Here is a 14,302-nt window from a genome sequence, read left to right as displayed (position 1 = left end):
TAGCGGAGAAAATAAGATCTGTTCAACACTCCTCTGTGAGCTTATGGATTAAACAACAGTATGGAGCAGCGAGGACAGGCTTCAGAACTTCTGTCTGTCACAGTCCAACTGAAGCTCAGCCCGGGTGAGCCGGGAGTTTGGAGAGGAGTTCTCTGTTTCCTCTTCTCCCCTGTCCTCTTCACCTCAACACAGAACTCTAACCATAAACCATGTATGTGTGTGCGAACATCAGCAACCGGGCCATGCTTTGGCCCACCTCCTCCAACCGGGCCACAGTCCCAACTGGGCGAAAGTCCCAACCAGGCCAAATTCCCGACTGGGCCAAAGTCCCACTTGAACCACTGAAAATTTGGCCTTGTGTGAGCGTACCCTTAAAAACGTTTAGAACAGAGAAATCACTTTAGAACAGTGACTGAAACAAAACTCAAACAGAACACACAGTGGTACTGTGGGGTAGTATTATAGTGCTCACTCTGTCTTGTGCAGTATTTGTGTGTTTGTAGCACTAGTACTGCAGTATTTGTGTGTTTGTAGCAGTAGTACAGCGGTATTGGTGTGTTTGTAGTAGTAATACTGCAGCATTAGCAGTAGTAGTACTGCAGTATTGGTAGTAGTAGTACTGCAGTATTTGAAGTAGTAGTAAAAGATGAAGTTTGATTCTATCAACCGGACAAATTGTGAAGATGTTTTGCTGCTCATCCAAGCCGCTTCTTCAGTTCTGGTCAGATTGCTGGTGTACACTGCTTTATATCTATCTGAAGGGAGGAGCTAACTACACTGAAACTGTAAACAGCTATTGTCTCCAGTTTCAGCTTAAACAATCCTATTCAACCTTTAACAACGCTGCAATTTTCACTCTGTTTTGGGTCCGAGGATGGAGCTATAGATGGGGGATAGATGATGTCCAAGGCCCCCATTCCTGTTTAAGAAAGGATGGTCTTTCCTAACAAAAATAGCTTCTTTAACTCCCCTCTCACTACGATTGTAGTAATAGTACTCACTTGTACTGGAGGGGGGGCTCAATGGGGCTGAACTGAGATGGAGGAGTCCGTCTGAGACTGTCTCTGAAAATAAAGGGTTAAAAATGAAACCAGGACTATACCAGGACTAAACCAGGACTAAACCAGGACTAAACCAGGTCTAAACCAGGTCTAAACCAGGACTAACCCAGGTTTAAGGCAGTACTGAACCATGACTATACCAGGACTAAACCAGGACTACACCTGGTAACCAGGCCTAAACCAGGACTAAACCAGGTCTAAACCAGGCCTAAACCAGGTCTAAACTGGAACTAAACCAGGACTAAACCAAGTATAAACCAGGCCTAAACCAGGACTAAACCAGGTCTAAACCAGGCCTAAACCAGGTCTAAACTGGAACTAAACCAGGACTAAACCAAGTATAAACCAGGTCTAAACCAGAACTAAACCAGGTTTAAGGCAGTACTGAACCATGACTATACCAGGACTAAACCAGGACTACACCCGGTAACCATGCCTAAACCAGGACAAAACCAGGTCTAAACCAGGTCTAAACAAGGTCTAAACTGGAACTAAACCAGGACTAAACCAAGTATAAACCAGGACTGAATCAGGACTAAACCAGGACTGCACCAGGACTAAACCAGGTTTAAACCAGATCTAAATCAGCTGTAATCAAGACTAAAATAGGACTCACCGACGGTCATCTCTCTGGACTTTGACCCAGTTCTGGACTTGTTCTCGAACGCTGTTTCGGGTCAGGGTGCTGTTTGGGGGTGTGGCCTGTCTGAAAATGCTTCCTGGGGGCGTGGTCTGTCTCTGTATATTTCCTGTGGGTGTGGCCTGTCTCTGTGCACTTCCTGTGGGTGTGGCCTGTCTCTGTGCACTTCCTGTGGGCGTGGCCTGTCTGTAAACACTTCCCGGAGGTGTGTCTGGGGGTGGAGTCGTCTGGTATGTTCCAGCCGCAATCCCATTTGGCTCCAGGATCGGACTTGGGGTTGAAACGGGGAACCTGTGAAGACCAAAGAAAAATGGGTTTAGACCAGAGACCCAGACACCAGAGACCAGACCAGAGACCAGAGACCCATAAACCAGAGACCAGACCAGAGGCCAAGAAACCAGAGACCAGACCAGAGACCCGAGACCAGACCAGAGACCCGAGACCAGAGACAAGACCAGAGATCAGAGACCAAACTACAGACCAGAGACCAGACCAGAGACTACACCAGAGAACAGACCAGAGACTAGAGACCAGAGCCCAGATCAGGGACCAGATTTGGAAAGAGGGTCTAATGTAATCCCTATGAGTTTTTGCAGAGGATCAGGCAGTAACAACAAAATTACATTTGTTTTAAAGACATCCTGATTATTTTTAATAATATTTCAGTCTTTGGCGTTATTTTAATATTTATTCAGCTACGACATTAGCATTAGCATTGGAACTAGCTGGGTACGGTTGTGCACAGAGCCAATTACTAATAAAAATCACTCTGAGAGGGAACGATGTTTTCAAAACAGAAGTTTATGTAGTCTGTGATGCAATCAGTCATTGCATTGATGTCCTCTCCATGTGGGTCACAGAGCTCTGTCCACACTGTGGTGTCAAAGCAGTCTCTCAGAGAATCCTCACTCTCAGCAGTCCACTTCTTCACCACACGGAACACCATAGGCTGTCTGTGCACAATGGGCTGGTACACAGGCTCCAGATGGAGAATGTTGTGGTCAGCTTTACCCAGGGGAGGCAGTGGGGATGAAGAGTAAGCCCTCTTGGCGTTGGCAAAAAATAAGTCCAATGTTTTATTGTCTCTTGTGGGGCAGGTGACATACTGAGTGTATGTAGGCAGGAGAGGTGCAGGAGATGCATGATTGAAGTCTCCAGTGATCAGGAAGAGAGCCTGTGGGTGCTTTGTTTGGAGTGTGCTGGTACCGGAGTGCAGCGTGTCACAGGCCGTCTCAGCATTAGCAGAGGGAGGAACATACACAGCAATCACAATCACATGTGAGAACTCCCGGGGCAGATAATATGGCCTCATGCTAACAGCCAGCAGCTCAATGTCTTTGTTACACAGCTGCATCTTCACTGTACAGTGTCAGATCTGCAAATCAGTTGCTTTTCCAAACGCGGACCTTACTGCTAATAATGAGAACTATGTGTCTGTGATTGCATCTCTTATGATAGAATTCAACCAGCGTTTTCAAGATTTTTCTGTTATTGAAAAACAAATGAAGCTCTTCTTAACCCCCTTCCCGGTGGATGCAGAAGAAGTGGAAGAGTTACAACTGATTGAAATGCAATGTGATGATTTTCTGAAAAGTCAACATCAGCTTCTCTCCCTCCCTGACTTCTATCAGAGTTTGGATAATGTCAAGTTACCTCTGATGAGACGCCATGCAAAAAGAATGATGAGCCTGTTTGGCTCAACATACATATGCGAACAAACATTTTCTCTGTTAAATCAGAACAAAAACAGACTGAGAACCAGAATAACTGTGAAGTCCTCCGTGTCTCAACCACCAAATTTTCTCTTGACATATCAGCCATTCTTCGATCCAGCATCACTGCTCCCACTGAGTTCTTCACGGAGGTGAGTTACAATTACACACTATATTATAATCAATATGTCTCCTCTATAGCATGCGGCCCAGCCCTTGGTTCATTTTTCTGTATTTGGCCCTCAGTGAAAAAAGTTTGGACACCCCTGGCCTAATGTGAATCAGACTGTGTCGGCTTCTCCAGATGTGTCATTGGGATCTTTGAGATTCGATCCACGGCTCATTGATAAATTGTTTTAAAATGGTCTGGACCAGTTATCCGGTTTTCCTGGCATGTTTTTGTCGTCATAAATGAACAATAAAAAATATTTTAATCAGACCTTTTCTTCAAACTGTTCTGTTCAAATCTTTTAGCCATGTCCCTGTCATTTTTTCTCAGAAGTTGTATTTGGAGTGATTCATGTCAAGTAATCTTTAATCTCTTATTTTCAAAATGCCATTCTGCCGATCTACCCCCATTTTCACCTCCACCGGTACATGCCCACTGTGACGTATGCACTTCCTTCTCCGGTTTTATTTTCTTAATTGGTGACACTCGTCGGATTCTGCAATGTCGCATCACCAGTTTGGTACAAATGTTTATTATAGATTAGAACTATAGAGCACACACAGAGAGGGGGAGTTGTCTGTGGAGAGAGGTACCTGTTCTGAGAGGGAGCAGGAGCTGACTCTTCAGGGGGCGTGGTTAGTCGTGTGGCTGCCTTGGAGATAGGTCCAGTCTTCAGAGGAGAGTCCTGGTTGGGATCCTGATCTGGACTTTGGACTTCATGGACCAGGGTCTTTTCTGAGGACTGAGTCGAGTCCAAAAGGACTAAGGATCTGAGGAAAGAGACAAAGTTTAGTCCTGGTTCAGTGCTGGTTTAATCCTGGTTTAATCTTGGTTTACACCTGGTTTAGAACTGATACATACTTGTCCGTTGAGGTGTTGGTGCCACAGTGGACCCCATTCTGGGCTTTTCGGACCCCATTTCGGACCTTGGTTAGTTCTCCGGTCTGGATTCCAGTCTGGTCTCCTGTCTGGATCTGGGTCTGGTCTCCGGTCTGGACTTGGGTTTGGTCTCGGTTCTGGTCTCGGTCCTGGGTCTTGGTCTTAGTCTGGACTCGTGTGGCCCGGTTCATGGCCCTGAGCCAAGCATTCATGTCCTCCTGGGTCTCTGCGCTGAAGTAGTACGTCCTCATCCCCGAGTGCTCTGCCTGTGAGCCAATCAGAGAGCTGCTGCGTTTGAACGGACCAATCACAGGGCTGCGTTTGGACAATGGGCCAATCAGAGAGCTCCGTTTGTCCAAGTGTGTGCGCATGGCCCACGGACGTGCCTAAAAGATAAGAGAGAAGACTTGGTTCAGACCTGGTTAAGTTCTGGTTTAGACCCCTTTAGTCCTAATTTGGTCTTGGATTAGTCTTTTACATTTAGCCCTAGTTTAGTCTTGTTTTTAGTCCTGTTTTTTGTCTGGGTTCAGTCTTAGTTTAGTCTTGGTTAAGTTCTGGTTTAGACCCTGTTTAAACATGATTTGGTCTTAGCTTGGTCTTGGTGTAGTCCCGGTTTAGACCAGGTGTACATTTAGTCCTGGTTTAGACCTGATTTAGTACTAGTTTTACATGCATCAAAACATCTTAATTATACAACAGTAAATGTCTTTTTACGTTTCACAAATTAAAAACGAAGAAATACAAAGACCACGGGACTCACCGTAATCACCCAAAATCACCCAAAATCACCCAAAATCACCACAATCACCAAAACTTGACAAAACTCCATCACTGAAATGATCATAAAAACACCAATCCACAGCCCCGCCCACTTCCAAGTCCACTCCGGTTCAGGAAGTATACTTCCCATTCATTTTTCCCATTGACCTTAGGTGGATAAATTCAAATCTTAAGAGTCCAAAGGCTAACTGGCTACTGGCTAACCAGCTACAGGCTAACTAATATCATAACTAATATCATAACACAGCTGTTTTAAGTCCAAAAAGCACATTTAAAACACAAGATTCTGTGAAATGTTTGAATAACTGCATTTTACAAAGTTTCACAAACAGATTTTAAATAAAAGTGTCTTGTGTCAACAGGTCCATTATATTTTATTCAGAACGTCTATGGGAAAAATGACAAAATTTACTTCTGGAACCAGGGCCGGGCGGTCACTGTGGAGCTCCAATCAAACCCAGAACATGCAGGGATTGGTCAGAGGCAGACAGGGGGCGGTACCTACTTAAATGGAGTACTCTCATTGGACCACGTGTTCAAACGGAGCCATATGATTGGACAAGAGTCAGAAGATGGTCCAATCGGAGGCGGGACAAAGAAATGACACATTAATTTAAAAACTACGAGAAAAGAAGATAAACCAAAGCAGAGGTCATTAGGCCAAAGGGTCAGAGGGGCATCACACCTCTACCCAGGAAAGAGCCACTGTCCCTGGGTACAAACTTTAACAGAGACCCCCAAATGTCCGTCTATACCACATGTGTCAAACTCAAGGCCCATGGGCCAAATGCGGCCCTGCACATCATTTTATGTGGCCCTCGACAGTGTAAATTAAAAGCTATGATGGTCTTAAAATGTCATTTTATCAGGAGATACGCAGCTACATAGCCATATTTTTACATCTAGACAAATGTATATGCAATATTTGAAACTTGAATAAGTAATAAATACAGAAACAGTTAATTAACAAGTTAAAAAAGTAGTTAGACTTATTTTACATCTGGCCCTTTGAAGGCAACCATTTTGCTGAAAATGTGTTTGACACCCCTGGTTTATACAATGACCTCTGGAGCTGCGCAGGGAGGATTGTCCAGACTACCCAGGAAAGGCGTTCTATTCCTGGTTACAGCACTCAGCACAGTCCCTTATCAGATGGAAGTCTGAAGAGCAAGTCTATTCTGGAAGCATTTTAAAGTGAGATTGAGTGGCTCCAAATGTTTGAGGAGGGTCACGGCTCAAACTAACCATAGACTGTATATATAAATAGACATCGCTAACTCACTAGCATAGACTGTATATATAAATGGACATAGCTAACCTGCTAACCACTGCGTTTCAGATAGGAAGTGATCATGGGCACACATCCACTCTAATTCACTTTCTCTGTAAAAACTGTAGCCCCTCTCTCTGTAACTGCTGCTGTAAATGTTCGTATTACCCCGCTCTACATGATCCTGGGTTTTATTTCACTATTGTGTCTGCAACTCAAGATCTGAACATTAATAACAGCTCCTACTAGAGTTAACAACAGGTTTGATTGACAGCGTTTCTAAGTGCCCGCTCCCTGCTAAACTAGTTGTGCAGGTGGGAAGGGGCATTACCTTCGACGGCCTCGCTCTGGATTGGCTCTTTGGTTGCTATGTTACTCGAGGCCAGAATTCCAAATGTGAAACTTTTTTATTTGGTATTTCTCTGTAAAAAGTCAGATTAAACTCATGACAAGTTTAATCTGTCTTTGTATAAATCCCGTCATGCACCGTGCATCACTTCTTTTATGGGAGAAAATGGAGTCCGTGGCTGCTACAGAATACACTTTTAAATGTAAGCACTGGTTTACGACGTAACGTAAGCAGTGAAACATAAGCGCACAGACAGCGGTTGACATATGCTCCGTGGTGTAGGCCTGGCCTTTGCCACGGAGTCCACGGAGGATATTCAGAGAAGCACCCTTCGTCGGCCAGGCCAAAGGGTGCAGCCGTTGTACTGGGACACGGCTATAGTCTTGAGAGCTTTGGCCACACCCCTTTTTAAATCAGTGTTCCAGTTGTGTGTTTTTAATACAGAGTTCTACAGCCAAAACATGAGATTAGGAGCAGACGAAAGATGAACTTAAAAGTTTGCATCATTTAAATTCAGGAAATGAATACTGACATTAATGTTAAACGGTATAACGGATGTTCATGGATGTGTCCCATGGTCCGATACTATCACTTTAGTGTTGTCCTTAAATGTTTTTAAAACTAAACTCAAAGCCTTACAGACTGCCTCAATAATGTGCAACTGTTTTTCATGATCTATGCAATTTTAACGTTGTTTGTTTGTATGTACTTGTTTTGAAATGTGCTGCCTCTTGGCCAGGACTCCCTTGAAAAAGAGGTTTTTAATCTCAATGGGACCTTCCTGGTTAAATAAAGGTTAAATAAATAAAAATAAATTGTGTTCACATATCTGATACAGCCTGAGGTTATACACTTTGGAAAGGAAACCGTTTCTGAGGAATACGGAACAAAAACTAAAACTCAAAATCAACTGTGAAGTTTCTGGAGGAGATGCCATCACTGAACAACTCTGTGCCCACGAAAGAGAAGATATTTCTAGGCACGAACGGCACCAGCGTGTGCTTATCAGCTGCAGGTCTGAGTGGAGCGCACGTGAAATAGACCTCAGAAGAGGTGCTTGGTGTGGGGAGACAAGCTTTGATAAGGCCCCTTCAGACTATGGAGGTCTGGGGGACGTCTCGCTCACACTGTACTCAGGAAAGAGAGGCTATTTCTGGGACAAACCTGAACCGTGTCCCTTAAACTAGCTTCTGTGTGAAGGGGACTAACACATGACAAGACAAGAGTGAGAAACAAAGAAGAGGGAGAGAAGAAGTAATATGCAGTGTTTGTTTTGAGAGAAAGACACGTACAAAATGTGAAATATTTCAGTCGGAAGTTTGAAGGTGCAGCACTGAGGTCATAGGAACGTGTGAGAAAAAAGGAGGAGAGGAGAGAAGAAGGAGAGGAGGAGAGAAAGGAGAGAAGCACTGAGCTCATAGGAATGTGTGAGAGGGGCAAGAGAGGGAGGAGAGGGGAGAAGGAGGGGAGGAGAAAGAGGGAGAGAGGCGCTGAACTCACAGGAATGTGAGGGAGAGGGAGGAGGGGAGGGGAAGGGGAGAAGGAGGGGGGAGAGAGAATGCACATGTATGTGAGAGAAGGAGAGAGAGGGGGAGAGGGAGAGAGGCGCTGAGCTAAGTAGGAAAGCACATGTATGTGAGAGAGAGGGAAGAGGGGAGGGAGAGAACGCACTTGTGTGTGAGAGAGAGGGAGGAGGGGAGGGAGAAAGCGCAATTTTGTGTTAGAGAGTGTGAGAGAGGGCGGAGAGGGGGATGGAGAAGGGGTGAGAGAGCGAGACAGAATGGGAGAGATGCTGAGCTCACAGGAACATGTATGGAGAGGAGAGAAGGAGAGAGAGAGGGAGGGAGGAGAGCGGGAAAGAGAAGGGGAGAGGGAGGAGGAGAGAGACAGAGAGAAGAAATGAACATGTATATGAGGGTGAGGGAGAGCGGGAGAAGAGGAGAGAAGGAGAGACAGGGAGCTGGTGGGAGGGAAGAGAGGGTGAGAGAGAAGAGGAAGGAGGGAAAGAGAGAGAAAGGGAGAGAGGGAAGTGAGGGGAAGAGAGGGAACACAAATATATGTGAGAGAGAGGGAGAGAGGGATGAGGGGACAAGAAGGGGTAGGAGAAAGAAAGAGAAAAAGAAGAAGAGGGAGAGAAAGGAGTTTGAAGGTGTGGCACTGAGCTCATAGGAATGTAGATGTATGTGAGAGACGGAGAGAGAAGAGGGGGAGGGAGGGAGAGAAAGAAAAAGAAGAGGGGGAGGGAGAAGGAGAAGGGGAGAGAAGAGGGGGAATGAGGGAGAGAAGGGGACGTGGGAGAAAAGAGAGAGAAGAAGAAGAGAGAGAGGGAGGGAGAGAGAGAGGGAGAGGGAGAGGAGAAACCGAGGGAGGGAGTCAAAGAGAGAAAAGGGTGGTGAGAGGAAAGAGGAAGGGAAAAAGAAGGGAGGGACTAGCGAGAAAAGGTGAGAGAGAGTGAGCGAGAGAGAAAGCAAGGGAGGGAAAGAAGATGGGGCAAGGGAAAACAAAAAGAGAGATGAAAGAGAGGAAAAGAGGAAGGGAAGAGGTATAAATGAGAGAGAGAAGCAATAGAGAGAAAAACGAGGGGGAGCGAGAAGAGGGGAGAAAGGGATTGAGGACAGATTGGCAAGGGAGGACAGAGATAGAAGGAGGGGTTGAGAGGAAAAAGAGGGAGGAGAGAGGTAGGTAGAGAGATGGAGGGAGAGAGTGAGGAGAGAGAGGGAGAGGGAGGGGTGGGAGCGAGAAAAAGAGGGGATGGACTGAAGAGGGAAGGAGGAGAGCGGAAGAGGGATGGAGAGATTGTGAAAGAGGAGGGAGAAAAGGACGAGCAAGAAGAGAATGTTTAAAATGTTTAAAAGTCAAATCTGTGGAGTTTGCACCCAGACATGAGCTCCTGTCCTGAGATGAGTCTGAGCTCTGAGCCCCTCACCTCCAGAGCAGCTTCTCAAAGTGTCTGTCCCAGTGCAGCTGTAAGGTACACGCAGCTCTCGACGTCAAAACAAGTCCTCATTGTGAGTAATAGGATGTTCTGAGGTAAGTGAGTAACTCTGGACCACTGCAAACTGTTTAAAATGAACTAGTTTTGTTTTTCATGTCTTATGAACAGAAAAAATCAGGGACAGAGGCTCAGAATTAGAAAGCATTAAAGGTGAACTGTGTAACTTTTCTGGTATGAGCTTCACCACCTGCTTGTCTCCATGAAGATGTTACTGCTTTGCCTTGAATGTTCCACAGTATCAGTGGGTCAGAGCGTTCGCCCTTTGATCTGAAGGTTGGTAGAGCAGTCAGATCCACTGAACCTCAGTTTGGTGGATTCCAGCTCCCACACATGAATGCTGTCATTGTGTCCGTGGTCAAGATACTTAACCCACCTTGCTCTAGTGTCTGTGTACACAGGTGTGTGAATGTGTGTACGGATGTGTGTGTGTGTGTGTGTGTGTGTGTGTGAATGAGTGAATGTGAAAAGGTTCCTTAATGTAAAACACTTTGAGCATTTATAACATCACATTACACTTGAGACAGACAAGCAGGGTGGCAGCACTAGGTCGAATTACAGGTCAGATCTGTGCAGAGGCGATACCTAAAAATGCATGTTTTTTATGTTATTTTGAGAAACAAAAACAGTCTTCAAAATGTCGCCTTTAACAGAAAGCTAAGACTCATGAACACAGTCACAGTTCTACTGCTGCCCTCATGTGGTGAAAGGTGGAAGCTGCATGAGACAATTTCATTTACATTTTTAACTTCAGAATATAAAGTTTTAGCTAATATTATATTCTGTGATAGTTCAGTCCTGGTTTAGTCCTGGTTTAGTGCTGTTTTAATCCTGGTTTAGTCCTGGTCTAGACCTGATTTAGTCCTGGTTTAGAAATGGTTTAGTCCTGGTTTTAGTTCGGGTTTAGTTCAGGTTTAGTATTTATAGTAATAGTAGCAGGAGTAGTAGTACTTTTACCTTGAAGGCGTACTTGTGGTCAGTGTGGTCCTGTAGTGGTAGTAGCAGTCGCTATAGCAGTAGTATTCGTAGTATTTGTAGTACTTTTACCTTGAAGGCGTACTTGCGGCTGATGTGGTCATGCGCTCCCACTGGACACACTTCATAACTGGGCAAAGGAATAGAACCCAAAACACTCTGCTCTCTGCTGTCTAAGGAGGGGGAGGAGAGAGGGAGGAGAGGGAGGAGAGAGGGAGGAGAGAGGAAGCAGGGGACAATAAGAGATAGGAGAGAGAGAGGAAAGAGGAGGAGAGAGTGACCAGGAGAGGAGAGAGAGGGTGCAGGGGAGGACAAGAGAGAGGAGGAGAAAGAGGGAGGAGAGAGGAGAGCGAGGGGACAAGGGGAGGAGGAGAGAAGGTAAGAGGGAGCAGGGGAGAATGAGAGAGACAAGAAAGGAGAGGAGAGGGAGGATAGAGGTGTAAGGAGGACAGAAGGAGAGGGAGCAGGTGAGGCGGAGAGAGGGGAGGAGAGAGCAGGGGAGGAGGAGAGAGAGAGGAGGAGAGAGAGGAGGAGAGAGAAGAAGGGGAGGAGGAGGTAAGAGGTTAGATAAATATAAATGGTGTTTGAGTCTAAAATTATCCTGGAACATTCTTCACAAACTGCAGCTCAGACACAAACAAGTGCTAACCTGCTAGCATAGACTGTACATATAAATGGACAGCGGGTTAGCTATGTCCATTTATATATATAGTCTATGCTAGCTGGTTAGCCAGGTAGCCAGTAGTGTGTACTTGTACTTCCATAGTGTGCACCTGTACTGCAGTAGTGTGTGTAGTTGTACTGCTGCAGTGTGTACTTGTACTGCAGTAGTGTGTGTACTTGTACTGCAGTAGTGTGTGTACTTGTACTTCAGTAGTGTGTGTACTTGTACTGCGGTAGCGTGTAGTACCTTTGTAGTAGAAGAGACAGAAATCTGAAAGAACGAACCACTTCCTCTTCCACAGACGCATCCCGCTGCTGTCCTGGAAACACAGGAGGAAACAGGCATGATTGACAGGACAGAAATAGTCCAAACAAAAGTGTCAAAACAAAATGGCCGATGAAGACGGAAAAGGTCATTAAATACATCATAAATAAATAAATAAATGTGGTTCTGTTCAAAGTGATGTTGACCAATGAGCTCCTCCAAATCACGTGTCACTGATATAAACTCATCTGATTGGATGACCATGCGACAGAGGGAGCAGGGGCCACACTGATATTATGAACATCTTCATTTTGGTGAAGGTTATCATTTTTCAAACCTGTTGCTAATGCTAACAAGAGTGACCTCAGGAAAGAAGGTGCCTGATTCGTCCATTATTAATGTTCATATCTTGAGGTACAGATACAATATTGTAATAAAAACTCCAAGATCATGTAGAGCGGGTTAATAGAAACAGAATGGTGGTCATGCTCACTTCCTGTTTGGAACGCACCGGCTAGTAGGTTAGCTATGTCTAGAAATATACTGTTACTCGCAGATGATGTCATCAACATTCCCTGGAGATGTGATGCTAACTGGAGGCAGTGCTCTGTATGAGGCTCTGTTAGACTTTAATCTGAGCTTTATTTTAACATAATCTGACCAGAAAAACTGAGTTATCTAAACTCCAACAGGTGAGTCAAGTTGTGCTGTTAAACAAGCCCCTCTCAGAAAACATTACAGTCACAAGCTAGCTAGCATTAACCAAGCGTTTTTCAGTTAGTCACTCTCACCTATTTGTTGAAAATCAAACTCCTAAACAGGACCATGAACACTCAAATTGATCACAGGCTCCTGAAAATGTGCTCTTTAAATCACTTTGGTATTTTTTACTTTTTAACTTTTTTTCAGTGTTTGCTAATGTGTGCATTGTGTCACCATGGTAACTGCTGAACATCACACCATAGACACCCCCGAGACACCCCCCACAACCTGATGTCCCTGCTAAGTTTCAGATTATCTGTTGTTACCTGTTTGTGGAGCCAGCCTCGCACCTCCACCGGGACGTTTGGGTTCCTCTTCACAGAGAGCTGCCTCTTCCCAAAACTGTGGAGCTTTGACCCAGACCGGACCTGAAACCAGACTAAGATCAGGACCAGACCGAGAACAGACCAGGACCAGACAAAGACCAGATCAAGATCAGGACTAGACCAGGATCAGGACCAGACCAGGACCAGACCAGGATCAAACCAGGATCAGACCAGGACCAGACCAGGACCAGACTGAGATCAGGATCAGAACAAGACCAGGACCAGACCAGGACTAGACCAGGACCAGACCAGGACTAGACCAGGACCAGACCAGGATCTGACAGGACCATACCAGGACCAGAAGAGGGACAGAATCAGACAAAGATCAGACCAGCTGAGCACCAGACCAGGATCAAAACCAGACCTAGGTCAGACCAGGATCTGAACCAGACTAGGAACAGACCACGAATGGAACCAGAACAAAGTGGAGTCTAGTTTGTGTTCAGGGTGAATTTAGGAAAATATTTAATTATGTAAAAGTACAGGGAGACACATAGGCAGGGCATCAGGGTTTGCATGGCCTCTCAGTCAGAGGTCAAACAGTGCCCTCTACAGGAGAGAACAGGTCCTACGAGCTGTTAATTAATAGTCTGAAAAAGAGTGAAAGAGAGAGAGGAGGAGAGGAAAAGAGAAAGAGAAAAAAGGAGAGAGGGAAGGAGAAAGAAAGAGAGAAGCTGGAGGGAGAGAAAAATGAGAAAAAGAAAAGGGTAGAGAGAGGAGCGAGAGCCTCCAAGACACAGATTAGAGAAAAAGAAAGAAAGAGTAAGAGGTAGAAGAAAGGGGGACACGATGAATGGAGGGAAAGACAAATGGAGGAGAAACAGGAGAGAGGAATGGGGAGAAGAGGAGAAAGGGATGGCAAGGAGGAGAGATGAAGAGGGGGGAGGAGGGGAGAAGGGAGAGAGGAGGAGAGGAGAGGGGAAGCGAGGAATAGAGAAGAGAAAGGATAGAAAGGAGGAGAGAAGAGAGGGATGGAGAGGAGGAGGGATAGAGAGGAGAAGAGAAGGAGAGGAAAGAGGGATGGAGAGGAGGAGAGGATAGAGGGATAGAGAGGAGAAGAGGGGAGAGGAGGAGAGATGGATGGAGAGGAGAATGGGATGAAGGAAAGAGTGTGTACCTTGTTGTTGTTTGAGGCATTTGTGGACGAGTCGCTGAGCTCAGGTTTAGACATAACTCTGGACTGAGGTCTGAAAAACAAAACCAAGATTAAACCAGGACTAAACCAGGACTAAACCAGGACTAAATCAGGACTAAATCAGGACTAAACCAGGACTACACCGGGTTTAAACCAGGACTGGACCAGGACTACACCAGATTTAAACCAGTACTAAACCAGGACTAAACCAGGTCTTAAACCAGGTCTAAACCAGGACTCCACCAGGTTTAAAACAGGACCAAACCAGGACTAAACCAGATTTAAACCAGGACTAAACAAGGACTAGACCAGGACTAAACCAAG

The 14,302-nt window shown here is 45.5% G+C and overlaps 1 protein-coding gene across 4 annotated transcripts in view; it reads right to left on the bottom strand.

Moving 5' to 3' along the window:
• LOC117372415 (pleckstrin homology domain-containing family A member 7-like) overlaps positions 1-14,302 on the bottom strand; it is a 60,239-nt gene that overhangs the window by 28,457 nt on the left and 17,480 nt on the right. For 3 of the 4 annotated variants that reach the window (XM_055222266.1, XM_055222267.1, XM_055222268.1), the window contains 8 exons: positions 13,961-14,030; positions 12,784-12,885; positions 11,738-11,810; positions 10,900-11,000; positions 4,444-4,847; positions 4,176-4,352; positions 1,678-1,992; positions 1,002-1,064 (listed from right to left, as the gene is read on the bottom strand). In XM_055222266.1, the coding sequence (XP_055078241.1) occupies positions 1,002-1,064; positions 1,678-1,992; positions 4,176-4,352; positions 4,444-4,847; positions 10,900-11,000; positions 11,738-11,810; positions 12,784-12,885; positions 13,961-14,030 (1,305 nt within the window). Of the gene's footprint in view, positions 1-1,001; positions 1,065-1,677; positions 1,993-4,175; positions 4,353-4,443; positions 4,848-5,746; positions 5,953-10,899; positions 11,001-11,737; positions 11,811-12,783; positions 12,886-13,960; positions 14,031-14,302 lie in introns of those variants that run through there. The other variant, XM_055222269.1, reaches the window with a different exon arrangement.

The sequence above is a fragment of the Periophthalmus magnuspinnatus genome, chromosome 6 (genome assembly GCF_009829125.3).
Source record: "Periophthalmus magnuspinnatus isolate fPerMag1 chromosome 6, fPerMag1.2.pri, whole genome shotgun sequence".
Taxonomy (NCBI): domain Eukaryota; kingdom Metazoa; phylum Chordata; class Actinopteri; order Gobiiformes; family Gobiidae; genus Periophthalmus; species Periophthalmus magnuspinnatus.
The sequence above is the reverse complement of the archived record's forward strand: the minus strand, read 5'-3'. Positions and strand labels throughout refer to the sequence as shown.